At 43.2% G+C, this 26,942-nt stretch overlaps 2 protein-coding genes across 5 annotated transcripts in view; one reads left to right on the forward strand and one right to left on the reverse strand.

Annotated features, from left to right (window-relative positions):
- The first annotated feature begins 483 nt into the window (after positions 1-483).
- On the forward strand, positions 484-26,162 carry LOC311154180 (protein mono-ADP-ribosyltransferase PARP12-like). 3 transcript variants are annotated; one of them, XM_084206433.1, is made up of 18 exons: positions 484-948; positions 2,946-3,078; positions 5,675-5,927; positions 6,038-6,148; positions 6,527-6,595; positions 7,154-7,216; positions 7,763-7,831; positions 8,399-8,461; positions 9,033-9,101; positions 10,806-10,907; positions 12,486-12,609; positions 13,822-13,987; positions 15,850-15,970; positions 16,470-16,566; positions 16,969-17,050; positions 21,709-21,839; positions 23,700-23,851; positions 24,427-26,162. In XM_084206433.1, exons 1-18 carry the CDS (start codon positions 668-670, stop codon positions 24,777-24,779), a joined length of 2,439 nt encoding a protein of 812 aa, XP_084062559.1. In that variant the 5' UTR covers positions 484-667; the 3' UTR covers positions 24,780-26,162. The 3 variants fall into 3 exon arrangements, with proteins under 3 accessions (XP_084062559.1, XP_084062557.1, XP_084062558.1); XM_084206431.1 differs by having other exon boundaries at positions 550-948; positions 16,972-17,050; XM_084206432.1 differs by lacking the exon at positions 7,154-7,216 and having other exon boundaries at positions 550-948.
- The window catches only part of TTC38 (tetratricopeptide repeat domain 38), a 28,047-nt gene continuing 18,461 nt past the window's right edge, over positions 17,357-26,942 (reverse strand). For both annotated transcript variants that reach the window (XR_014616180.1, XR_014616181.1), the window contains exons 16-17: positions 20,863-20,921; positions 17,357-17,458 (exon numbers count right to left, since the gene is read on the reverse strand). The gene's annotated coding sequence lies outside the window, so the exon portion shown is untranslated. The remainder of the gene's footprint in view (positions 17,459-20,862; positions 20,922-26,942) is intronic.

Here is a 26,942-nt window from a genome sequence, read left to right on the forward strand (position 1 = left end):
AGCAGCCACTTGAAAAAAATGAACCCTACCCCAGCCAAAACCAGCACAGCTTCACAGCCCCGCCACGACACTGCTGCAACCAGTGCTAGTCAGCAGCTCAGTGCCAGCTGGGAAGAAAGAAAAGTAATGGCATTGCCACATAAATACCAGAGTGTGTTTTATCCTGCATTATATCCTTAATGCTCTGCACTAGATTCGTGTTAATGGAGAGAGAGAGAGCAAAAGTTAGCAAGGTGAGGAAATGTGGCTGCCTCATGTTGGAAGCGTTCCGGGCCAGGTTGGATGGGTGTGGAGCAAAGTGGTCTAGTGGAAGGAGACTCTGCCCAACGTAGGGGACGGAACGAGATGATCTTTAAGACCTTTCCAACTCAAACCACTCCGTGATTCCGTGGTAATAACAAGGAACCTCGCAGACCTTTCAATAACTTCTGGCAGTATTTGTTTCCTGTGTGACGCTCAGCCAAGAAGGCCTCCATGCTGGGCAGATCCCTGCCCCCAGCGCGACCCGAGCCGCTGGCCCCGCCCGTGCCTTCGGTTTCGATTCCCGTCGAGCGCGGCCGAGAGGCAGTGACGAGACCCCGCCTCGCTCCTGCCCTGCTCCCGCTCCCGCTCCCGCCCCGTTCCTGCCGCAGTCCGCTCGCGGTCCCGTCCCGGGTGGAGGAGCAGCATGTGCGATCCGGCCGTGTCCAGTTTCCTCACCCAGACGCTGTGCGCCCATGGCGGGCGGCTGGGGCTGGGGGAGCTGCAGGAGAGCATCGGGCTGTCGGCGCTGCAGCTGAAGAACACGCTGTCGGCGGCGGGCCCCCGGCGGTTCCTGGTGGTGGAGGGCGGCCAGGTGGTCCTGGCCGTGACGGACGTGCGGGTCTGTGTCCGCAAGGAGTGCGACGGCTGCGAGCGGCTGCACCTCTGCAAGCTGCACCTCATGGGCAGGTGCCACCAGGGGCCCAGGTGAGCGCGGGGAGCCTCTAATGCCCTCACCCCCAAACCTCTCCCACCCCCCCTAAACGCCTACACATCCCCCCCAAACTCTCTTACACCTCCAACCCCCCATGCCCCCCAAACTGGCTCACAACCCTGCTCATGCCCCCCAAACTCCCCCACAGCCCCCTCACACCTCACGCCCGCCGGAGGCGCCGCTCCCGCCCTGGTGCCCCGGGAGGAGCGGGCAGGGATGCCCTCGTATCAGCCGCGGGGGATCCTTGCTCCGGAAGGCCTCGTGTCCTACCCCCGCTGTGTCGGTGGAAGCCGAAGATTTGGGTTTGTTGTTTCTTTCCTTTTTGTTTGTTTGTTTAAATCTATTAGTCCCCGCACGCGTCGCTCAGCCCCCCTGGCATCCGGGTAGAACAGTTTACACCTATTTCTCAGAAGGAAAAAGCAAAGTGCTGACATGCCCTCTGGTTTCGCTCGAGAGAGTTACAGAAGTTGAGTTTTGCTGTAAGTCATTGCTTGGCTTATGGCCCTTTCTTTGAGAGGCACTGTTTGATCACCCAGGTGCATCAGTCCCAGTTTCTGGAATAGGGAGGACTCATGGGATGGGCAGGCCTCGCAGCCTCTTCTAGCCACAGGTGGCCAAAGGTGGTGCCTATTTTAAAAAACATAAAGGAAACCAAAGCAAATGCAGAAGAGCAATCTGGTTTTGCCACTACAATTACTGATGGAAGAACTTTATAGTTTCAGCTCCTAAGCCCCAGGTAAGGTGCTGATGCAGTGTTAGGAACGTGCATGATCCCACTGGATCCTTCCTCTTCTGCCCCAACAAAATGGATCACTGTGCACTAATATCTGGATAGCATGGAGGGGAAAAGCCATGTCTGTCTCTCTCATCATTAGATAAGATTTTCTTATTTTTTGTTACATTACAGACAATAGAGTAAGCTCCCTTGGGGTTCACTGTTGGAAATGCCTTGATGTGTGCAGACACTCATGATGGATGACTTTGTGTGAATTAAAGCTTGCAATGAGGCCATTCTCTTCATAATGATAAGCCATTCTGCCCTCTCAATATGACAAAGTATTTAAAGTCACTTTGGTATGCGTTAAAAATCAGTAAACACAGACACACCTTGGACCAGACACACCTTGAGGTAAAACTGTCATGAGGAGAGCTTCAGGAGTTTATAAATAGAGGCTGAAAGAGTAAAGGGATAGACTTGAATCTGGTAAATTAACAGGTACTTTTACTGGTTGAGTATGTCTAATCTTAAAGCTGTATCAGATCATGTGTTGAAGAGCAGGACATGAGGAAGTTGCATTTTACTGCATTAAATTAATGCACAGGCTGACTATTGTGTCTCCTCTCTGTTACTGATTTGCAGTATCATTTCAAATAGAAAATGCAGTCTCCCTCTCTAATTCATCCTCATCAGACTTTTGGCTTTGTAAGTGGCAGCACTGACTTCATTATTGTAGCTTAATTGCTTCCTTTATCAAAACTCATAAGTTAAACTTTCTTACCTGTTCTTGATTTTTTTTTTAAATAAAATTTCACAGCCACTGAAGATAACAAAATGTGTTGTTTTCAGCATCACTGTTTTGTTTCGTGCAGACTCTTGCATGTTTCTTTACTTGCTATCCTTTTATGTTCACAAAATGAAGGCTGTTGCAACTTCTGGCATTGTGTTGGTGTACTCCTTTAAAATAAACTTCTCCTCCGGCTGTTTAGGTCATGTGACTTGACTTGGATCTTCCTGGTGGCAAAGAATACCTAGGGTTGGGCTGCATTGAAATTTAAAATCAGGAGGATAGGGTCACCACACTTCACAGAGGAGTTCTGCTGTTTGTCCATTCTCTGGATCTAATTACAGACACCATCTAAATGTTCAGAGACTCTCACCAAACCACCTTTCTCTCATGGCTTTTCCCAAGCTGTACATTATCTGAGGTTCTTCTTTAAATCAACTTGACTAAAGGAGTAAACATTGCTATTTCTGTGTATTTTCTTGCAGCTCTTGTAAGTACTCGCATGACATCATGAATGCGGAGAACAAGAAAGTTCTAAAAAAACATGATTTGTCTGGCCTCAGTGAGAATGAGCTGCAAGTCCTGCTTCTCCAAAATGATGCATTCTTCCTCCCTGATGTGAGTTGTACTGATTTCTTAAGAGAAAGTTTTCATTCATTAGGAATGGGAGAGAGCAAGAGAGAATGTTGAGTTCTTATCTTAATGTCCAGCTGTTAAGATATGAAACGAGATTAATGGTTGGCAACAAGACATGGGAATGGAAATGTAAAACAACATAAAGCCAGATCTGTGAAAGGGCTGTGTACTTAAAATAATTAAGAAACCACCCCCACAGCAGTAAAACTGTTCAATAAGTACCCAGAGTACACAACTGGAGAAGGCCCTGTCATCTGTGATGTGTCAGGAGCAGACCTCCCCTCTGACAGCAGGAGGTGGGCAGCAAGGCTACAGCCTGTCTTGTGTGCCAGTTCTGTTATCCCAGCAGGGTGGCCATAAAGCTGCTCAAAACAAGCAAATAGAAATGTCAGCAACTTCGCCAGAGGTTTACAGAGGGTGAGATAAGCAAGAGAGAGTTGAAAGATCACAATAATTGCACATGCTTGCTGGGTGAAAGGCATGACCAAAACCCAGTTTGTTGCTTCTTCTCTATGAGATGAAGACTAGGAAATGAGTGCCCCTTTCCTTTTCCAGTCCATGTAGGCCTGCACACATTTTGGTGCTTGAGGGTGTAAGAGATGAGAAGAACCTGTGAGAAAATGACCAAATGACTGCAGTCAGTTTCATGTCAAATCTGGCTCTTCCAAAGTGCATGGAGTTTTTGTACACTGGCTTTCTACAAAGGAATCTTTGACCAGTTTGTATGCCACTCATTGATTTTGTTAAATTTGGTTGAACATTCCATTCTGGTTCAACATGTGTGTATAAGGGCAATGCTGTCTTCAAGGTATGGCCGTCTGAAAGTCAGTCATACTCTGTTCTGGCTACAGCTGCTCCTAGTAAAGAAATTACCAAAGTACTGCCCTTGTCTTTTGCAGGTTATAATCTCCACAGATTTGTTGACACAACAGTTCTATTGTTTCTTTGTTCCCTGCTTTGAAAGTGCTAGACTTTGACAAAGCAGATTTCTTTTTTTAATTATGTAGTATTTTAAAGTATGTTTTACTGGCAGACTGAAGGAGCATGGTGGTAAGCAAGGAAAATACTAATTGTTCTCAGTAGTGAGAAAATAGCAGAAACTGTTCTTGGTTGGTAGTGCTCTTAAGTGGTTACTAGAAATCTGTTCAGCCCTCACTCCTGGCAGGCATCATTAATTACCTGTAATTGAGCACTTTAACTCCTATCATGCAGTAAAATACCGAAACCAAGAGAAAACTGGGATCAGTGCAGGCCATTCATAAACTTGAGCGTTTGGAGGTTGGATGTAAAAGCCAGTTTGGCTGTTTCCTGCTTAGAAATGCTGACTGGTTGTGTGTGTGAAGACATGGCATGTAGGAAGCTCTCAAGAAAGAGGACACTTGGGAATTCTCTGACTGGAACTGGGGTTCAGAGAAAGAAAAACACAACAGCACCACAACATCAGGGGTTTTCACACTTTCCCTCACCTCTCTGGCTCTCCTGTTTTGTTTGTTTAGTTGGTTTTTGTTTTTGTTTCTTGGCAGGTGCAAGGGTACAGTGTGCTTTCTTGATGTAGCTAAGTAGTGGATTCCCTATTGTCATGGTTTAAGCCCAGATAAGTACCATGCAGCCACTTGCTCTCTCCCACCCTGGTGGGATGGGGAGGAGAATTGGAGAAGAGGTAAAACTTGGGGGTTGAGATAAGGATACTAAAATAATTGAAATAGACTAAAATATAATAACTGTAATGAGAAGGAGAGAGAGAAATTAATAAAACCCAAGAGATACAAGTAATTCCCAGTACAGTTGCTCCCCACCCACTGGCTGATGCCCAACCCATCATCCCTCAGCAGTGGCTGGTGGCTCCTGGATAGGGATTTGGAGGGGACCTGTGAGAATCCCAGTGTGATAATTGGGCTCTCTGCCACAGCTGTGTGTCCTGCTCAAGGAAACTTTCTTATTAGAGGCTGCTCTGGGAGCAAAACTGTTACTGTGGTGCTTAGTGGTCCATATGAAGGAGGTTTCGGTCTGTGATTTGTTCCCTCATCTGATTCTCTGTGTACCTCTTTTAGTGAATAGAGGAATAAAGAAGTGCATTGCTTTTTCCATAGGTACTCTAATCTCAAAGCACTCTTCTTACCATTTTATAAGCTCAAATCTTCACTGCATGATAAGCTTTACAAATAAGAAGTGCAAATTCAGTTTCAGCTCCATGAAATGATAACTCATTTGACACAGTGTACATGTTTTTATGGAGATATTTGTTCTTTGTTGTTCATTATGCTGTAGGGGATTTTAAAATAAAATAACTGTAAACCAGTCTGGTTTTATGCAAATGTTTGCATCCATTTTTGGCACTCCTAAGCTTGTTGGGTTGGCTTTTCTTGGAAACAAAACATCTACAATTTCAAAACTGAAAATGCATGACTCAGCTTAAAATACCTGCTCCTCTATGCAAGAAATCTGTCATGATTAAAGAAGTCACAGTAAACACATGACTTTTAATCACCATTTTTTGCTGTTAAAGCTGCATTCCTGTAGGAAAAATAAAAATTCTGACATGCTTTTCTATTTGTTATTGTATCCTCTCCACTTTTAGACCTGCCAGTTATACAACAAAAAAGGTTCTCACTGTATGCAGCAAAACAACTGCAACAAGCTTCATGTTTGTCAACACTTTCTCAAGGGGAAGTGTAAATTTCCTCGATGCATAAATTCCCATAACCTCTTGGATGACCATGCATTGAGGCTGTTGGAAACTGTAGGCATTGATGGGAAGATAGCTTCAAACTTCCAGACTATATATGATTACAAGCATATGGAATTCAACAGGGAACAGAAGAAGGTGTATGGTAAGTTGCAAGAAACAGTGGTCTTAATCATGATTTTGAGTATGATAGAGGTAGAAACTGTTCTTGCCTTACCTCCCAGCTAAACCCCACCATCCTTTTGATGCTTTCAGTACCCAACTACAGAAATGATAAATGGAGAAAGCCAGCAGTCAGAAGGATTAAAGAACTGAAGACAACTTTGGAAACAGTGCAATGCATGCTGGATGGGCCACCTTCAGAAGGTAAATACCTAGATAATAGTACCCCAACTGGTTCCTCAGGGAATCAACTTTTGTATTTCTCTTCTTGCAATATATACGCATTTTTTCCTCTCTGTTATTATGCACTTGCAAGAATGGAGTAAGTCATGGCACAGTCATGTGGGAGGGAGAACTGCACTTTTATTGCCTGAAGTACGGCATTCAAAACAGCAGCTGAGTGGCTGACAAATAAGGGTGACTAGCTGGGGTTTGTAACTGTAATTGCACCTCTGTTGTATCAGCAGTGGACTGCTAGTAGAGAATCACATGTGTGATGGCCATAATTCTCCACAGAGATTGGGATATCAGCTAGCTGAGCTTGTGGCCCAGCAGTGCTGCTCATTCAGTCTTCTCACACAGGTCCCAGTAGCACCGTGCCTGCTCAGAGCCGAGACCAGTTGCCAGCAGGAGTGGCAGGTAAAGATAAAGGTATGGATTATTAACAACTCTCCAGTCTTGAAACCAATGGTTTTCATTGGGCCTTGATTTCACACAGCCTGACAGCTCCCAGTGGTAGTTGAGTGCAGCAGCTTATGTGTGTGCTGAAATCCAATGTACCAGATGGCCAGCAGAGCAGTGTTGGAATTTCTGCCCAAGCATTGTGCAGCACACTGTACTATCCTGGACACATCTTTTCCTTCCTAGTAAGGTGATAGAATTGTATCAGTGCATGCAGGATCTTTCCTTGCCTACTGTTTCTAGGCAATGAATAAGGCTTTGTCAGTAGAGCTGTTGCCTCGATATACCTTCCAGTGAGTGAAGAGCAACTTGCAAATCTCTTGTTCTTCTGGGCAGAAGGACTTTGGCTTTAAAGCTTGTCAGAGTCCACTACTTTCTGGACAGGTTCTTTTAGCTATTCCACACATGGACAGTGTAATGTTTCCCATCAAATCACATGTGTGATGGACATAACTCTCCACAGAGATTGGGATATCAGCTAGCTGAACTTGTGGCCAGCAGTGCTGCTCACTCAGTCTTCTCACACAGGTCCCAGTAGCACCGTGCCTGCTCAGAGCCGAGACCAGTTGCCAGCAGGAGCGGGAGATAAAGGTATGGATTGTTTCTCACCCTCCAGTCTTGAGACCAGTGGTTGTCATTGGGCCCTGATTTCACACAGCCTAACAACTCCCAGTGGTAGTTGAGTGCAGCAGCTTATGTGTGTGCCTTGCTGTGTGCTGAAATCCATGGTACCAGATGGCCAGCAGAGCAGTGTTGGAATTTCTGCCCAAGCATTGTGCAGCACACTGTACTGTCCTGGACATGTTTTTTCCTTCCTAGGAATGTGACAGAATTGTATCAGTGCATGCAGGATCTTTCCTTGCCTACTGTTTCTAGGCAATGAATATGGCTTTGTCAGTAGAGCTGTTGCCTCGATATACCTTCCAGTGAGTGAAGAGCAACTTGTAAATCTCTTGTTCTTCTGGGCAGAAGGACTTTGGCTTTAAAGCTTGTCAGAGTCCACTACTTTCTGGACAGGTTCTTTTAGCTATTCCACACATGGACAGTGTAATGTTTCATATCAAATTACACATGTGAGGACATAATCCTCCACAGAGATTGAGATATCAGTGCTGCTCATTCAGTCTTCTCACACAGGTCCCAGTAGCACCGTACCTGCCCAGAGCCAAGACCAGTTGTCAACAGGAGCGGGAGGCAAAGATAAAGGTATGGATTATTAACAACTCTCCAGTCTTGAGACCAGTGGTTTTCACTGGGCCTTGATTTCACACAGCCTAACAACTTCCAGTGGTAGTTGAGTGCAGCAGCTTATGTGTGTGCCTTGCTGTGTGCTGAAATCCATGGTACCAGATGGCCAGCAGAGCAGTGTTGGAATTTCTGCCCAAGCATTGTGCAGCACACTGTACTATCCTGAACACATCTTTTCCTTCCTAGGAATGTGATAGAATTGTATCAGTGCATGCAGGATCTTTCCTTGCCTACTGTTTCTAGGCAATGAATAAGGCTTTGTCAGTAGAGCTGTTGCCTCGATATACCTTCCAGTGAGTGAAGAACAACTTGTAAATCTCTTGTTCTTGGCAGAAGGACTTTGGCTTTAAAGCTTGTCAGAGTCCAGTACTCTTTGGACAGGTTCTTTTAGCTATTCCACACATGGACAGTGTAATGTTTCCCATCAAATCACATGTGTGATGGACATAATTCTCCACAGAGATTGGGATATCAGCTAGCTGAACGTGTGGCCAGCAGTGCTGCTCACTCAGTCTTCTCACACAGGTCCCAGTAGCACCGTGCCTGCTCAGAGCCGAGACCAGTTGCCAGCAGGAGCGGGAGATAAAGGTATGGATTGTTTCTCACCCTCCAGTCTTGAGACCAGTGGTTGTCATTGGGCCCTGATTTCACACAGCCTGACAGCTCCCAGTGGTAGTTGAGTGCAGCAGCTTATGTGTGTGCCTTGCTGTGTGCTGAAATCCATGGTACCAGATGGCCAGCAGAGCAGTGTTGGAATTTCTGCCCAAGCATTGTGCAGCACACTGTACTGTCCTGGACATGTTTTTTCCTTCCTAGGAATGTGACAGAATTGTATCAGTGCATGCAGGATCTTTCCTTGCCTTTTGTCCATAGGGAATTAATACAGCTTTGTCAGTAGAGCTGTTGTCTCAATATACCTTCCAGTGAGTGAAGAGCAACTTGTAAATCTCTTGTTCTTCTGGGCAGAAGGACTTTGGCTTTAAAGCTTGTCAGAGTCCACTACTTTCTGGACAGGTTCTTTTAGATATTCCCCACATGGACAGTGTAATGTTTCCCATCAAATCACATGTGTGATGGACATAACTCTCCACAGAGATTGGGATATCAGCTAGCTGAGCTTGTGGCCCAGCAGTGCTGCTCATTCAGTCTTCTCACACAGGTCCCAGTAGCACCGTGCCTGCTCAGAGCCGAGACCAGTTGCCAGCAGGAGTGGCAGGTAAAGATAAAGGTATGGATTATTAACAACTCTCCAGTCTTGAGACCAGTGGTTTTCATTAGGCCTTGATTTCACACAGCCTGACAGCTCCCAGTGGTAGTTGAGTGCAGCAGCTTATGTGTGTGCCTTGCTGTGTGCTGAAATCCAATGTACCAGATGGCCAGCAGAGCAGTGTTGGAATTTCTGCCCAAGCATTGTGCAGCACACTGTACTGTCCTGGACACGTCTTTTCCTTCCTAGTAAGGTGACAGAATTGTATCAGTGCATGCAGGATCTTTCCTTGCCTGCTGTTTCTAGGCAATGAATATGGCTTTGCCAGTAGAGCTGTTGTCTCCATATGCCTTCCCAGTAGCCCTGTACCTGCTCACAGCCAAGGCCACTTGCCAACAGGAGTGGGAAATAAAGATGAAGGTGTGGATTGTTTCCAACCCTCCAGTCTTGAGATGAGCTCATCTAAAGAGAGTTGATGTCACACAGGTGCTATGGCTTAGTGAGCATCACACAGCCACTTGCTCACTTCCCCCTGATCACCAGAGGGAAAGGAAAGAATAAAGGCAAAAAAACTTGAGGGTCAAGATGGGGGAGGGAAAAATCCCCCAAATAATAAGTGGAAGAGGAAAACAAGCAAAAGAAGTGATACAGAGGCAGTCATTCACCACCTCCTACACACAGGCTGATGCCTAGCCTGTTTCCTAGCAAAAGGTAGTTAACCCTCCTAAAACTTCCTGTTCTTCCTTTTATTACTGAGCTTTATGTCATATGGTATGACATGTTTGGTAAGTTTGTATCCTCTGCCCACTTGTATCCCCTCCCAAGCTATTGTGCAGACCCAGTTCTAGTCACTCTGGGGGCAGGGTGAAAAACTGAGGCCTCGATGTATATCACTGTTCAGCAGAAGCTGGGGCATGAGTGTGTTAACAGCATTGTTTTGGTCAAAAATTAAAACAGCATTATGTGGGTTGCTATAAAGAAAATGACATCTTATTCTACCCATGTCCAGTACAGTGACATTTCTGATGTAGCAGAGTGATGCAAAGTCCACTAGAAACAAAATACAAATGTTGACTTACAAAACATAGCAATGATATGATATATGATGATGATATATTGAACTGTGCAAAGATAGTGCACAGTTGAATCATAATAAAAATGGGATTCCCATTGCAGATCTGTATAATATACTCACTGGCCCAATATATACTCACTGGGTGTCCTCAGTCCCTGGGGAAATTGAAGCCAGCTCAAGCCAGTTGCTGTTATCAAAATTCTTTGGTTGGTTGTTTTGGTTTAATACCTCTGTGTGTGGCTGAGCTCTGTGTTCACTACCCCCATGCTGGTCTGACTGAATCAGAGAGAATAATTTCTACTCCCAGTCAGTGTGCTCAGCTGCCATTGCCTTTTATGCACCCTCTGGTCTCCTTGGTGTGGACACAAAGCTTCTTTGCAAGAGCCATGGTCAGTCACACCCTGTGTTGCTCTGAGCTTCCTGTCATTGCTCTTGGCCTTCCTCACTGAGACTCCTTCCAGTGTCAGGGTTTATTGTTCAGTCACAAAGCCCTGACTTCTGTGTTGGGCTGCATGGGAGATAATCAGTTCCTTAAAGTGCTTGACTTTGCTACTGCAAGGATTTGACATCTTTGTTATTTCTGGGATGAAGTACCAAATGCAGGATCTTTCTCTTAAAGCAAATATGGATTGTGATGTTCTTTGCTGCAGGTAAAAAGGACAGTTCCTCTGATGAAGCTTCAAAGGACAACAAAAAAGATAACTGTGATGAGATCTGTTTGTTCTATGTCTGGAAGTACTGCAAAAACAAGGGTAAGCTTTTTGAAAAGTAATGTTGTGGAAGACTTGTCTGCAGAGGCACTCCAGCTCAGTGGCTTGGGCTATTGGTGACAATTGTGCCTCCTCAGTAGTTTCTTTTCTTTCCAAGTCATTAATAAACACTGTCAGAATTACAAACATAATCAGAAGAAAGCCAAATGGTATACATCCCCAGAGTCCCAACACAGCCGGACTGTGATTGGTCATTACGTAAAAGCAATTCACATGAAACCAATCAAACAATGACCAGTTGGTAAACAATGTCCAAACCACATTCCAAAGCAGCAAAACACAGGGGAAGCAAATCAGATAATTATTGTTTTCATTTTTCTCTGAGGCTTCTCAGCTTCCCGGGAGAAGAAATCCTAGTGAAGGGATTTTTCAGAAAATAAGACTGTGACAGAGAACAAGATGGAAATACAAACACATAATGAAACAACATAAAAACACCAAAGTCGATGAAGAAGAAGTCCCAAATAAGAAAGATGAAGAAATGCCTTTAATTTTAGGCTAAAATTCTCTTGTAAAACTATAGAGGAGGACTCTTTTTTTCCCCTATAACACATAAAAGTATGAGGAAATAAAAGTGTGCAAATTGTAGATATCAAGCAAAACCTTCATACTAAAGTAAACAGGTGTTAAAGTAGCTATAATCCTATAAGAAGTTTGAACAGAAAAAGAGAGATGAGTGATAAAGATCTTATACCCCAAAGAAAAAAAAAATTTGTATTCCTAGAGATAGATAATTTCAGAGATAGATATTAAGAACTTTTGCTTTTAAACAACTCATCTTTAAACCAATACCCCATAAGTTGACATGACCCATAAACACAACTATGAGAAAAACTTATAGAAAATGAGAAAGATTTCATGATTACAAATTTCCCCAAACAGATGCTATTCGTAGAAATTAAGGGCCACAAGAGAACTATTTTCTTGTAGAGAAGTCTCCATAATATTAACAAGAAGGACTTCTCTCCGTAAGTAAACTGAAGAAAGACTATTCTAGAAGTAGTAAACTGGACAAAAAAAATTAGGTTTTGTCTCTTTACGTTATCAATGAGGAAAAAAAAAGTTGTGAAGGGAAGAGGTGTCCTAAAAATTGTGTTCTGATTCTTACTGCTCTTTCTTTCAGTTACTATTAATACATTTCTATTTATACCCTTTTAAAATTTTGATCCTATTTTACTTTTCTTTTGTCTCATAACAAAAAATAAATCCATGCATTCTAGTAAGTGCATTAGTAATTGACCAACACTAAACCCACCACACTAATTAGTACATTAACCAAAAAAATCTCAAATTAGCAAACCAAAACCACTACATATGTCTTTCAAATAAATTTGGCAGTGTGTGTATATATATAAATATATATATATGTTGCTTTTCTTGATAAGACTGCAGAAACACACTCCCCTTCTGTTTTCAGCACTCTGTCTTCATTGCTTATACCAAAGCACAGGAGAGAAAGCCTCAAAGTATAAAAGATGCTGGTTCTATTTTGGTTTTTTCTTGTCTTGCTCTCTATGTTAATGACTGCAGAATTCTTTACTATGTCTCATTTCGTTACAGATAAATGCAAATCTGTTCATTACCATTTGCCATATAAATGGGAGGTACATGATGGGTTGAACTGGAAAGAACTTTCCATGATGGAAGAAATTGAAAAGGCCTATTGTGACCCAAAAAACAGCAGGTGTAGTAATGCTGCTTGGAAACTCCTTGCTTGAAGTATTGTGATTGAGCCTGTGTAGGAATACTTGTGTTTTCTTCCTAAAGATGTCTAACTTCTCAGCTTCTGGTTACTGAGCGTATCAGAAGCTGGAAGGATGTAAAAATAAGAATTTTTCCTTTTAAAAAAGCAAAGAAAGAAGGATTGCATGAAAATCCAACTCCAGTTTTGTCTTCTAAAAATAACAAAACTGTATCTTGCATGTGAAACTCTGTACAAGATAAAAAGGCAGTGTTTAAAGTACTAGTATTTCAGATCATTAATCAGTTTATTTACAGTAATGAAGTTGGGCCTTTTGACAACATCTCAGAGCTGGTCTTTCTCTATAGCTATTTCTTTCCTACTACAGCTAGTATCTGTAATAACAATAATAGTAATCTATTGTGTACCTAGAGACATTTTATGAAATGTCCTTTGTGTAAGCAGCCAATTTATTTTTTCTTCTTTTTAATTTCTATTTTTAGAGTGTGTTTTCCTTTAAGCTCCTTTCTGGAAAGTCCCACTCAAAGCGACCTGGATTCATGGGGCACCCCAAGTTTGGCTTCACAAAATAGTATTCTAGTTTTGGCCCATGCCTCTTAAAGCACCAGATGATTTTGATTGGCAGTTTTCTGGAGATCACAAGCAATATTCTGAAAAGAAGGCTGCCAACAAAGTCTTCCTGACTGGGAATTAACTTTTCAAGCCTTGCAGGAGTAAGAGCCCAGGTGGCTCCAGTGATGAATGCAGTTTGCAGAACTCACAGCTGTGGTTGCTGTGATTGCATCCTTTGTAACCACAGAAAAAGAACAAAGTTGATAGGCTGCAGGTGTTTGCTGGCAAATGCAGTCACACACTTTGCACATTCTGCTTTTCTACTGAGAAGGACTGTAACCATGCTTAGTAATTACAGAAGTTCCTTTTGCCACACTGTACTTGGAGCCTGACATTATCTGTAAAGGTGGCAGTGCCACATGTGGTTGAGGTGGCATTTGGTGTCTCACAGGCCAGAGTTCACTTCTGACGCTTGGAAATGGCTTTCAGAGCTGCCATGTGCTGTGGGAAATAAATTCTCCTATTTCAGATCTAATTAAGTTCGGTTACTTTATATTTAAGAAAATGGCACCAGCTTAAACTGGGGATGAGAGGATAAAATATACACTGCTAACTGTAATAAACCTGAATTTGTCTTTACAGCTTGCCAAGTAAGAACATTAATTTCCAGACAATGACCTGCTCTTCTTCTTTGGTTCGACGCCTTTCTACACCATCATCAGTCACAAAACCCACATTCCTGCTGACCACACAGTGGATTTGGTACTGGAAGAATAACCAGGACAAGTGGATTGAATATGGAGAACAGGTGAGTTCACATCCTGTGCTTTGAGTCACTTCTGCAGGAATATGTGAAGCCTCTCTGCATCCTTTCCCCTTTTCTCAACAGGATTAATTAAGTCAGTCCTTGTGCTTGAATTTTACAGCGTTGGGTAAGGCAGTCAAGCTACATCTGTTCATAACAGATGTGATAAAATGCTGACAGGCTGGAGGAAAGAGAGCTCTCTTTTGGAGTTGTCCATGGCTCCTACAGAGATTTAACATGTTGACACTGCTCTTAAAATACATGGGAAGAAGTTGCCTCTTTTCTAAGCAATGCCCTGCTTCCTTGAACATGCAAGGATTGCTCTGCTCTCTTGGATCAAATGCAGTCTTTTTCCATGTATGTCTAAGTCCTCTGATGAGAAAGTAATCTATCTGAAAAAATGCAGGAAAAGAAATATATAGAATCTTACCTTGCCCCAAGGCAGATGAGTTTATCCCATATGGTTTACAGTATAGCAGCACAAATGGTAGAACACAAAGGTGATCAAGAGACTTGGAAAAGTACACAGAAAAAGGTGCTGGTTAGAGCACAGTTTAAAAGACTCAGAGTAACCTCACAGAGTGCTCAACCTCAAGGAGTCACCCAGGTCCAGGAGAGATTACAGCTGTCCAGCTGCTCTTTAGCAGGGAGAGCTTGGAAGGAGCTCACTCAGCCTTTCCTATCTGTGGAATGAAGTGGTTGGTTCATAGTTAAATCACAAGCAAAGTAAAAGGTAAGAGTGGGACTCCTTACACTTGCAACTTTTTTTTCCCTTGGCAAATTAGTCTTGGAAGAACTAGCTGCTATTCATGCATTAATCACATCATCAGTGTTTATTTCCAAGTTCATATGCATCATTGCTCACCGTGTCACCCTGTTCCTTTGTGGGTTTTTAGATAGATGGAACTAGAAAAGTTCTTGGCCTAGGCCTTTGCTTCCTTTGGAGCCTGAACCAAACTAATTCTGGTTTGATAAGGAGTCAAGTGTACCCATCACAGCCAGCTGCAGCTCAGCCTCGCCCTGTCCCCTGCTGAGGAACCGGGCAGGGAGTGAGAAAACTCATGGCATGAGATAAAGACTGGGAATTGCTGCCAGAGCAGTGATTCCTTCTCTGCCTTGGGAACTCTGCTCCCTGATAACGGGGTAGCAAATGCTCACACTCAGTGGGATTTCCTTTTCAGGCCCGAAGGTGAAAAATGCTAAAGCAAAAATGTGTGCACAAGCAAGGCAAAAGAAGGCATTCATTCCCCTCTTCCCTTGGACAGGCAGGTGCTCAGCCATCCCAGGAAAGCTGGGCTCCATCACAGGTCACAGTCTCTTGGGAAAACAAACACCATTGCTCCAATGTCTCTCCCTCCCTCCTTTCCCCAGCTTTGTCTACTGGAGTGATGCTGTTTGTTCTGGGATGTCCCTGTGGCCAGCTGGGGTCAGCTCTCCTGGCTGTGTATCCTCCCAAGGCCTTGTGCCCCCCCCAGTCCCATCACTGGTGGGGTGGGACAGGAGCAGGAAAGGCCTTGGCTCTGTGCATGCCTAAACTAAATAATAACTGAAACATCCCTGTGTTATCAGCACTGTTCCAGCACAAATCCAAAACACAGCCACTACCAGCTACTGGGGAGAAATTTAACCCTACCCCAGCCAGAACCAGCACAACTTGTTACAGGAATTTAAAATTACTAATTTTGTATTTGTGTTTATGTTACAAATATTCAGTACTCAACCTCAGGCCGCCATAATTCTGGGTAGATTCCTTGTCATCCTACACTTGGCCTCTTCTTTCCGTCTACCCCAGCTAGTTATCCAGGGTCTAGTCCTGACTGTGATACTTCTTATTCTCTTTATTTTTTTCTCTTCTCCCCACAAAGGAAGAAGGGGACAGCACGACCTCACCATCTTCTGCTATTATTGAGAATTTGTATCAAGCAGATCCATGTGCCATTGTACCATTCCAGGCTGGCCAACATCAGTATGAACTCAATTTTAAAGGTAGTAATTTTAAAGGTTCTCATCTACAGCTATGCAATGCTTTATAGACCCTTGCAAAGTCTCCCATTTTCTAGAAGGTATGACTCCTTTCCTGACACCACCAGTTTCACTTTCTGGAAGTGAGGTACTGGTGGCCCAGAGCAAATTCCTCACAAAAGTAACCTTCCCCCCTTACTCCTTGACACTCTCCAGACTCACCACTCTCATATATCTGACCAGAAATATAAAAGTTCATGGTCTTCACATAAAGTCATAATAAATTTTAAGGAAAGTAAGCTAACACTGTGGATGAGGGAGCAAGCAGGAGAGGCACAGGTTCAATCACAGAGTTAGAGGAAAGAAAGACAGGAAGCTTATACAGCCTTTGTGCAACTATTCCTCAGCAGGTAGAATTGACAGTGAATATTCAGTTTTCATCAAAGGATGACTGATGAGGACAAGATGACCCTGTCTTGTAGACTTATAACTTTTTTTTTTCCTTCTCTTTTTTCTCCTCAAGAAATGATTCAGACAAATATTCATTTTAAAACTCGAAGACAGGTTTGCAGGCGACCAAAATTCGTGTCTTCTGAAGACGTGCAGAAGATAAAGACAGGGTAAGTGATCTTTAGGTTGTTTTTTCATGTTTTAGAAGTAATAAGGCAAAATGGGTCCCAGTGCTCCAGTAGTTGTTCAAAGATCACAGGTGCTGCTGGAGAAAGCTATCAATGGCACTGAAGAAGAGAAGCTGTATCACATACTGCAGTCTTGGTGTATTACCTGCTGTCTGGGTACACGTTACTCCAGGTACTCCAACCACAGCTGTTACTTTAAAAAAGTGCAAGAGGCCTGTGATGGTTGAGTGGCAGCATTCAGAGCCCAGCCTACAGACTGAGGCTATTTCCCAGTTTCTTTGTGGTTTATTTTGTTAATTATTAAGTACAGGAATTGGCCAAAGGGGATGTTCCAATTGGAGCAGTACTAGAATTACTAACACTTCATTTCTGTCTGTTTGCAAGCAGCCAGAGGGATTCTTCTATTCCAAATCAGACCTGTCCTAGTCACTGGGATGCATCTGCGCTGCCTGACTTTGGATACAAGGTATCTTTTTTTTCTCCCCCCCCTTCTTGCAATTCTGATGGAAAGGCACAGATTCAGAGCTCAACTGAATCAAGTGTAACTGTGTGGATGCTAAAAAGGGATGGGAGTAAGTTCTTGGGTGGGTGTGCTAAAGATCTAAGTGATCTGCCAGGGGCTGATGAAACAGGTGCCAAATTGCCTTGAACTTCAGCTGCATTTTAGGCATTTATCTACATACCAAAAATTCACCAAACCAAAAACTCAAAACTCCAAACAACAACAAACCCAAAACTCACCAAGTTCGAGACAGGAGGAGTAAATTTGGATTGGAGATTCAGGAAAGGAAATCTCTGTATTCTCCAGTACTGTCAACATACATCATGGATCTGAGCACAGACCTTGGCCTCAGGAAATGGCAGAAATAAAGATCTGCAACCGTAAAATAAAAAACAAATTGCAGTGATGTCTTCCAGAAAACAAACCTAACCCCTGTCAGCCCAAAGTCTACCTTCTTATTTATTCTACCAAGACCACAATGTGTGGGTGTTATTTAGATTTCTAGGTCCTGCAGTGCTTCTGGAAGAGCAGCACAGTTTGTGGAAGTACTGCAGGACTCTAGAAAAAAAGGCTTTTTCATGTTACACGGGCCCTTTGTGTAGTGGTTTTGACCCTGCTTGAGGAGCAGCGTAAGAGGTTTTCCTTGTTGACTGTGTCACAGGATCCTGTGTGATGCTGACCAGGTTGTGTTGGCACAGATACCCTGGGGGCTGAGGAGCATCAGTGTGTGCCTGTGTGTCAGTGTCATGGGTGGAGTAAAGCACTTCACTTACAAGAGAGAAGGAGTGCTATGTTGATATAAAATCACCATTTAACAAAATTCAATAGTGAAGGAGACAGTGGTTTAACAAGATTTGATGGCAAAGTACACTTGATTATTTACTGCATAGACAGGGTCAGACCAAACTGCTTGAGAGACCCTCCTGTTGAGTCATGACTTTCATAAAAAAAAGATGAAATAATAATGAGAGTGTGTGGGAATCTGGCAGGGAGCCCATTTGAAGATCTGCCTGTGATATTTGGAGCCCAGTGGAAGTAACAAAGGAATATGCTCTTCCCTTGGCTTATTAGTATCTTAACTTACCAGCATAAATTTTTCCAAAGAGTGCCAGAAAGGCAGGTACCTCTGTTCTGTTCAGGTCTCTTGACCTGTGTGTACTTAATTGCATCCCATACTTGCTCTGAAAACTTGTATGAATTTCAGTGGAGTACATTTGTTGGGGTGTTTCTGGAGTCACTGGGGTGAATGTGGGAAGATTTGGAATGCACTGCACAGATCCATAGTATTTTTTGGCTGTACCTGTGGGGATGTGTGAGTAGAAGGAGCTCAGTTTGCTTGCTCAGTTAGCACCTAAGAAAATACCTCTTTAATTTGTGAGTGCCTTGCACAGGAAAGGAAAAGTGACAGTGCCCATGATACCTCTTGGCACTAAAAGTGAAAGCCTGGGCTAGATTAAATCTTTCTGTGGGACCCTAAGCTTATTTTTTTGCAGTAGGTAATATTGGGAGTGGCTGGGATTCTGCATGCTTGTGGTGACCAGTGTAAGAGCTGACAGCTACAACTCGATGAACTGACTTCTCTTCAGACATTGACAAATAATCCTGGCAAAATCTGCTGCGCTGGAAGTGATCCATTTTAAAAAGGAACCTGTGAGATAGGCAGAAAGTCATCTTGGCTTAAAATGGGAAGCTGTGCTTTGGTAACATTGCTTATTTTTCGAGTATTGCCATGTCTTAATCTGTAAGTCATTGAGAACAGCTCTGTAGAAAGAAGTGTATAAAATGCACAATGGAAATTGTGAACATTGATTGGAAAGGTGTGAATTTATCCTGTCTTTGTTTTCACAAAGTGGAATTAGTAGTTTTTAAATGTTTTAAAGGGAAAAAAAAAGAATTTATTATATCCTGAAACTTCTTGCTGGGTTTAAAGTTCTCTCTTTAATGTACAACTGAGAAAAGTGTGCACTGGATGTGTGGTTTCCTGTCAGTCTTTGTGTGGCTGATGTGCTGCTGAATCCTGGCCACAGGCAGGCTAAGGATTGCTGCACTGTACTGGGCACAGGATGCAATGTGAAGAGTGTCTGGGCATTTTACAGATGTCAGTTCTGGTGGGCTCATGCCACCAGTACCAACCCTGCTCCTTCCAACACCCCAGTGAAGCAGAGCTCAGGGTGTGAGTCACAGAGTACTGCTCTTGTTCAGTCATACAGTGTGGGAATTGCTGCCAGAGCAGTGATTCCTTCTCTGCCTTGGGAACTCTGCTCCCTGATAACAGTGTAGCAAATGCTCACACTCAGTGGGATTTCCTTTTCAGGTCTGAAGGTGAAAAATGCTGAAGAAGTTGTGTAGTTATGCCATATCATCCTTCAACAGCAATGTGATGCTGTGATCCTTTATTAGCACTAGAAGCATCCTTGTGGAAATAAGGACAAGCTCACAAAGATTTCATGGAAAGGAGAACAGCTTTGTTGTCAGGAGGCCGTCATACGATTAAATAATGGATCAGGCTTTGTGTAACATGGCTGACCCTCTGTTTTACCTAGAAAGGTTTCAGTTCCTCAGGAAGAGGTCATAGAATCATGGAACCAGCTGAGTTGGAAGGGACCCATTGGGATCATTGAGTCCAACACCTGGCCCTGCACAGGACACCCCAAGAATTACACCATGAGCCTGAAGAATGCAGCAGATCAAAAGTACTTTTGTAGTTGAAGTGGGAATTGTTCATGTATAAATAAATTTGCAGATGACACCAAGCTGAACCTGAAGGACAGGGCCATCCAAAGGGAGGTGGACAAACTCAGGAAGTGGTCCATGGGAATCGCGTGACGTTCAACAAGTACCAGTGCTGCACCTGGGCCAGGACAACCCCTGGGGGTCAGTCCAGGCTGGGGATAAGCAGATGAAGCAGCCCTGGGAGAAGGACTTGGGGGTGCTGGTGGTGAGAGCTGGACATGCCCTGCCCCTGAACCCTGCCTTGTGCTGAGCTGCTAATTTACAAGGGCCTGGAGTGACAAGACAAGGGGGAAGGGCTTCAAACTGACAGAGAGTAGGTTTAGACTGAGTATTAGGAAGAAATTCTTCCCTGTGAGGCTGATGAGGCCCTGGCACAGGGTGCCCAGAGCAGCTGTGGCTGTGCCATCCCTGGCAGTGTCCAAGGCCAGGCTGAACGGGGTTTGGAGCAACCTGGCATAGTGGAAGGTGTCCCTGCCTGTGGCACAGGGTGGCACTGGATGGACTCTAAGATCCCTTCCAACCCAAACCATTCTGTGATTCTAAATAAAAGGTGTAGTCCTGAAATACAAGACATGATCTTCATCCTGTAGTTGATGGTGAGCAACTTGGGCTGTGGTGCCACAGACTGTGCAGACAGTCACTCCTTGCACATCCTGACTGTTTTATGTGCTGTGCTGTAAAGCTTTGGAAAATGCTCCTGTATTGAGACATGGCAAATTTCACTCAATTTTTTAAAGGCTTTTAAATAAATTCATAGTTCTTTCTTTCGCAGCTGTCTTTATTCTTAATCTTTAGAACACTTCCCTGTGGGTGATGTCCTTATTAGTAAATACTTAAATGTATCTGTGAAACGCAAATTTTATCCTACTTTATTTTCTCTCTAAGCTCAGCCTTCTAAAATGGGGAATTTTTGCTTGGCAGAGTAAGATGTTAGTTTCCTTGTTACCTTTTAGGATGGCCACAGCTTTCCTGCTTAAAATATTTTGGAATGTGGGATGTTGGATCTCACTTGGCTTAAGTTGTAGTAAAGTAGAAAGTATTACCTGGTGACATCAGCCTGCCAGCATCACACTTCTGCAGTTTATGGAGATAAATGTTGATTCTAGAAGATAAAAGACATGAGTTACTTCAGAGAAAAAATGGAAAATTCATGCATGACATAAACAAGCAGAAGAGCTCGAGTAATGTTTTAATTATGTTTTTGCATTAAATTCTCTTTGTGAAAATGAGCATTTCTTAATGGAATTTTAAACAAAATGTATGCATAAATAAATAAAAGGATAATGGCTAAATAGACTTTGTTTCCTTTGGGAAAGGAGATGTATTTGTTTAAGCAGGTATTTGGTGTAACATTTGTTTAGAAATGTAGGGTTTTTTTCTGAAGTCCATATTTAAGTGAAGCTTTCTAAGTTCTCACTTTGAAAAGGTAAGACAGGAGGGTATTTTATGTTTTGTTTGTTTAACATTTAATAGCTGAAGCTCCCACAAATGTCTAGTTACAAATGATGCTGGTAAAAAAGATATAAGATCTTTTGTTCTTAATCAGCTTTAGCTGTAAAACTGATACTCTCTGGAATAATCTGTCAAATTTTCTCTTTGCAATTTCTGTTCCATTGAGATTTAAAATTACAGGTGTCAACTCTTGGAGATGATAAACCTTTCAGCGTCCTTCCTGAAGAGAGGTGAGGTGTCCTTGCAAAGCAGGAGTGAAGGACTGATTTTCTTGGTATTTGGTTATTCACGTAGTCATGATCTAAAGCATTTAATTACCCTTCATAAGCAGAGTTTGGAGACCCCTCTGAAAGTGTATCTGCTGGAATTAGGCTTCTGCATGTTCCAGACTCACTGCAGCCTCATGCCTTTTTTTTGCTTTGGTTTGTATTTTATAGGCAGTGGTGATCCCCAACACAGCCTCTGAATACAGTGAAATAAAGCAGCTGTTTCATCAGACTATGAAAAATTACAGCATCCTTAACATACAGAGGATTCAGAATCCATCCCTCTGGAAGGTGTTTCAGTGGTTAGTACTTGTTTCCCTATCCTTATGAGGAGGCAGTCTCCAAGAACAGGTTGTCCTGTGTGTGCTTTCTAGGAAAGAAAGGATGTTGCCACCTGTGCCTTGACATGACTGGTATTTTGTTACTAGAATTTCAGGAGTGAGGTTGGTGTCTGAGGACATTCCACAGAATGCCATGCTCTGTGGGAGGTTCCCTTTGCATGGCTCCTTGGAAGAAGGGGAGAGGAGCATGGAGAGAAAGACATGCATGATGCAGAACAGGGATGAGATACCTGCAGGGATGTGGAACAGTGATTGTGCTGGGGATGGAGCAATAACTGCCTGCTGCACACCTGTTCTGTCTGTTACAAATCTTTATCCATTAGAGTACATGAAATGCTAAAAAGAGTAAAGGCTCCTTGGGCCTTTTTGTTCCAGTCAGATTTATTTCAGTGCTTTTGCTGAACAAAGTCAGTATTCACTGAGAAAGGATCCTTGTGTTTTAACTTGATGATCTCTGAGTTCCAGAGCTCCTTTCTGGTTTTCAATACCTGCATCAGTGATACTGACACTAGATACTTAGGCTAAGCTGGATACCAGCAGATTAGAGCTGGGGTTCAACCATGTTCAAGTTAGTTTGATGTAGGATTAAGCTGTTGCTTAGTCTAGTTTAAAACAAGAGTAAGTATTCAAGGACTCTATGGAATGGTAATGGAGTAGAAAAATACTGCTCAAATAAATGCTTTCACCTGCAAAATGATGGAACCCAGAAAGTTACCAGCTACTGATTCATAAAACCTTTTCATTTAGCAAAACATAAGAGACTTCAAAACATGTAATAGTGCATATTTTTTATCCTTTTCCAATGAGATAATTAAGCTAAGCAGGCAGAGTTTAACATTGCAAAGTCCAGAGGATGATGGAGTAATTTGGGTTGGAAGAGACCTTTAAGCTCATCCAATCTGCACAGGACAGGGACATCTTCCACTATCCCAGGTTGCTCCAAGCTCCATCCAACCTGGCCTGGAACACTTTAAAGGAATGGGGCAGCCACAGCTTCTCTGGGCACCCTGTGCCAGGGCCTCACCACTCTCACAGTACATTCTCAAAGAACAAGTTTCAGTCTGTTGCTCTTTACTTTTTGTTTACTAATTTACAAGTTGAAAGGATTCTCCCCTCCCCCTGTCTCTGCCTAATTTGTGGCTAATGACTCTCTGCAGAATATTACTGTCTGGTCCACTTTAGCAGCTTCTGAAAACCTGAGAGGTGTCTGGATGCTGTGGAATAATGATGGGAAATATGAGTTGAGCCTTTTGTTGTGATTTCTCTTTTGACCCTGTTCATAGCTCAGTCTGACTCTGGCCTCAGCGAAGCGAGCAGTGGGCAAAGCAGGCTGGGTTTGTGTCCTGGCCCCATCTCCTCAGCAGCACTGACCTCTCAAGGGCAGGAGCTGGAGCTGTGGCATGGAGCACAAGCTGCCTCCAGCTTTGAGCCACGGTGGAAGCACAGAGCCTCTGAGGTTAATGGTGCCTCCACTCCATTGAGAGCTTGAGTGGGAAGTGGCTTTACAGCACAACCAGGAGGGCCCTACAGAGGAGCAGCAGGTTGGCACAGTAGCAACTGGAATAGTGTCAAATGCCTAAATTCCCTGAGTAAAGTCAGAATTATCTAGAATTGCTGAGCAGTGGTGTCAGTACTGTGCTCATCTCATACTTGTTCATCATGCTGCTAGTGTGTCTCATCTTCTGAGAGGTGAGAGCAGGCTTTAAACCTCATCCAGCTGACATTTGTGTGGATGTTACATAGTTGTTCAAATTGTTTAAAAAACCACTTTCTTCCCTTTTCTTCCATGGCTCACGTTCTCCTCCTCTTCATTTTTATCAGGCAAAAAGAGAAGATGAAAAGGGAAAATGGAGGAAAGGAAGTCCAGGAAAAACGCCTCTTCCACGGAGCTGACGTCACCTCCGTGGAAATGATCTGCAGCCAGAACTTTGACTGGAGAATTTGTGGAAGCAATGGAACTAACTATGGGAAGGGTATGTAGAAAGTGAGATATCTGTTGAGACTCCCCTGCTAGTGGAGCAATCAAAGGTTCTGAAGTCTTTAACTTCAGAAGGAGAAAAAAAAAGACAAGAATTGGTATTATGATCCTTCTGAAGAGGGCCAGGATTTGCTTTGGGTTGGGGCTAAGTCTTCTCACAAGGTGTTAAGAGCATTAGTGATTTGGGATTTCCTGTAGGTGGCATTTTCTGATGTCTGAGGTCATAATTTGAACTTAAAAATCAGTTTGTATGGCAGGGAGCAGAGGGGCATGTATGTCCTCAGTGTGATCATGGAAGGTCCTCATGTTTTCTTGTCTGTCCTTCTCATCACAACACACAGACCTGTATTGTGCTTATTTGTACAGCTTTTAAAAAATTACTCCTAAAATAGCAAATGGTGAATGGAGATGACATAGTGCAGTCCCCTCTCTTGAAAAATTTTGGTGGTATTCTGTAAACTGAGTAAGAAAAAGTGGGGTCAGATACCTCCTAAAAACCCAGAGCTTGCTCAGATTTTGCTGTCACTGTATAGATTCTCCTCACAACCACGTTTTCATCTCGTTTTCTAGGAAGTTACTTTGCTAGAGATGCTTGCTATTCCCACACCTACTGTCCGGCTGCGCTGCAGGGACACTTCATGTTTGTGGCTCGTGTTCTGGTAGGAGACTACGTGAAAGGCAACGCCGCCTTCGTCCGTCCCCCGATGAAGTGTGCTGACAAGCTGTGGTTATATGACAGCTGTGTGGATGATGAGTTCAATCCTGCTGTTTTTGTTGTCTTTGAAAAACACCAGATTTACCCAGAGTACATAATAGCGTATAAAGAGGAGAGAATAAGAGAGCAGAAAGAGACAGGAACAAGACAGCAGGAGACAGGAAGAAGAGGGTCTAGGGAGGAGGGAAGAAAATGTGTCATATCTTAGAGGAACGTAGCAGTTTGTGTCCCTCATCTTGTTTTTTGTATTGCAGGTGTTCTCCTACTTGGTGACTTTTTTCTTTTTAATACAGTTCTTTGGAATATTAATCCAATTTTTGCATTGAGGAGGGCTGGCAAAGCAGATGTTACGTTTATTGTGACTGCCTTATCATTTTCTCTTCCTCTCCTAAATCAAGCACAGACATTTTGATAACCACAGCAGAAAAATCAGAATTGTGGGATGGGAAATTGAATGTTATGACTGCTGTGGGCAAATAATTGTAAATGCATCGTCTAAGAAAAATAGAGGACTTCACAAACAGTTAAAAGAAAAATTAATAGTACAGTAGTTTTAAAGGAAGCTGTCAGGTTTTTAGTAGCCAGAAATTCTTTTCAGTGCAGAATTCATCTGTTCTTGATCCTCTCATCTGTCATTATTATAAACAACTCAGTGTAGGCAATAATGACTTGAGTTTGTTTTCAAAGCACTGCTTCTAATGCTGGTACATGTTTTGAGTTAAAATGATAAACAAAAAAAGAAAAAGCATATTTTAAATCCATGTCGTTAGTTCTCGAGAATTTTCATCTGTACAATGGCAGATGGATCAGAAAGCTGTTGGATCAGATTCTTTGAGATTCTTTGTGGAAATGAGCAGTAACTTGTTGTAACCTATACAAAAGCAGAGCTCAACTGAAACTGCGAAAGCCACTACATGTGAGTAAGCAGATACCAAAATTTGGTGGTTTGGCTACAACTAATGGCTGTAAGGACACAGCAAGCCACCTTTCCAGTGGGTGTGGCCACGTAGCGCAGTAGGACAGGAGAAACTTCTTAAGGATCATGGAGACGTTCTGTCCTGTTCGTGCAATAATTTTCGTTTTTCCAGATTAGAATGGTTTTCCAGACCAGAAGAGACCAGTTAGGTTCTCCTTAGGCCAGTGGTAGAACTGCTGTCCTAAGGCACTGTCTGCATGTTCTGGTGCTCACAAGTGAGGATCCTCTTCTTGTTTTGGGGCTGATCCGGGGTCAGAAACCTCTGCGGTTTCTACTGGATGTTAGCAGGGAGTCTGTAAGTGGATCAGACTGAAGGCCCTCTGTACAAAATGCCATATTCAGGCAGTTTAGCTGTTCAGAGGGAAACTGGGAGTGAGGACAGAGGAGCAGTAATTTTTACCTTTAGATAGATAAGTTTTACAGAAAAACCAAGTCTCTAAGGTTTTTGCATCTGTGATAGAAATCTGTCAACCACTCAAAGATAGCAAGTTCTTCCCAACGGAAAAGATAAATCCAGAAAATCTTACTAAAATGATTTAGAACTAAATGAAAACATGCAGAGAAGATTTTAACACTTCTTAAGATCTCTCTTCTTCTTCTTCTTTGCCTGTAGAATTCCTGAATTACTGAGCTTGCTGTATTTGCAAATAAAGTCTGTGTTCAGGCACTGTCAGTGTGCAATTTGTCTTTACTTAAACATGGCAGGCTAAATATGCTGAGTGAACCAGCCCCTGCCTGAATTCCCTGTCTTCCTTCGGTGTTTCTAAACCAGGGAACTGCACACATGGACCTCCATTGTAGGGTAGGTATTCAGCTAATTACTAAGGAGAGAATATTCCTGTAAATTAACTTCCTAAGTAGGAGATGCTTAATATTAAAGTGGTGGGTTAGTTTGGTTAGATTTCATTAATTAAGCAGCTGCTCTGAGCAGTTAATGAAGTCCTAAGAAAAGGTGAAAGAATTAAGTGAGGTAGTGGCAGAACTGTTGGTTTTAAACCTTGAAGTAGTGAGATACTGAGAGGTTCTAAGGATGTCCTTCTTTAATATGCAGATGCGTAACTTTGAAAGACTAAATCAGGCACCTGTAGAAAGGCCCACGCCTGTGAGGCACAAGGCAGGCCTGGATGGGGAGGGTGCCAGTGAGATGCTGACAGCTTAGGATCAGTCCAGATGAGCACACACAGAGTGAGGACACAGCAATACAGAAACTGCAGAGTTGTTCCATGGTCCAACCCACCCTGCAGCAGGGATGGATGCAGCTCTCTGGTGCACAAGGCTTTGGCTTTTCCATCAGAGGGCTGGACTGGGGGTGAGAGCTGCAGTCTGGATAACTGAGCTGAAGGGGAAGGACAGCTGGAAAATGCATACTCTGAATGCAGGAGGATGAGAAAGAAA

Source organism: Fringilla coelebs (genome assembly GCF_963513975.1).
Source record: "Fringilla coelebs genome assembly, chromosome: 5".
Taxonomy (NCBI): domain Eukaryota; kingdom Metazoa; phylum Chordata; class Aves; order Passeriformes; family Fringillidae; genus Fringilla; species Fringilla coelebs.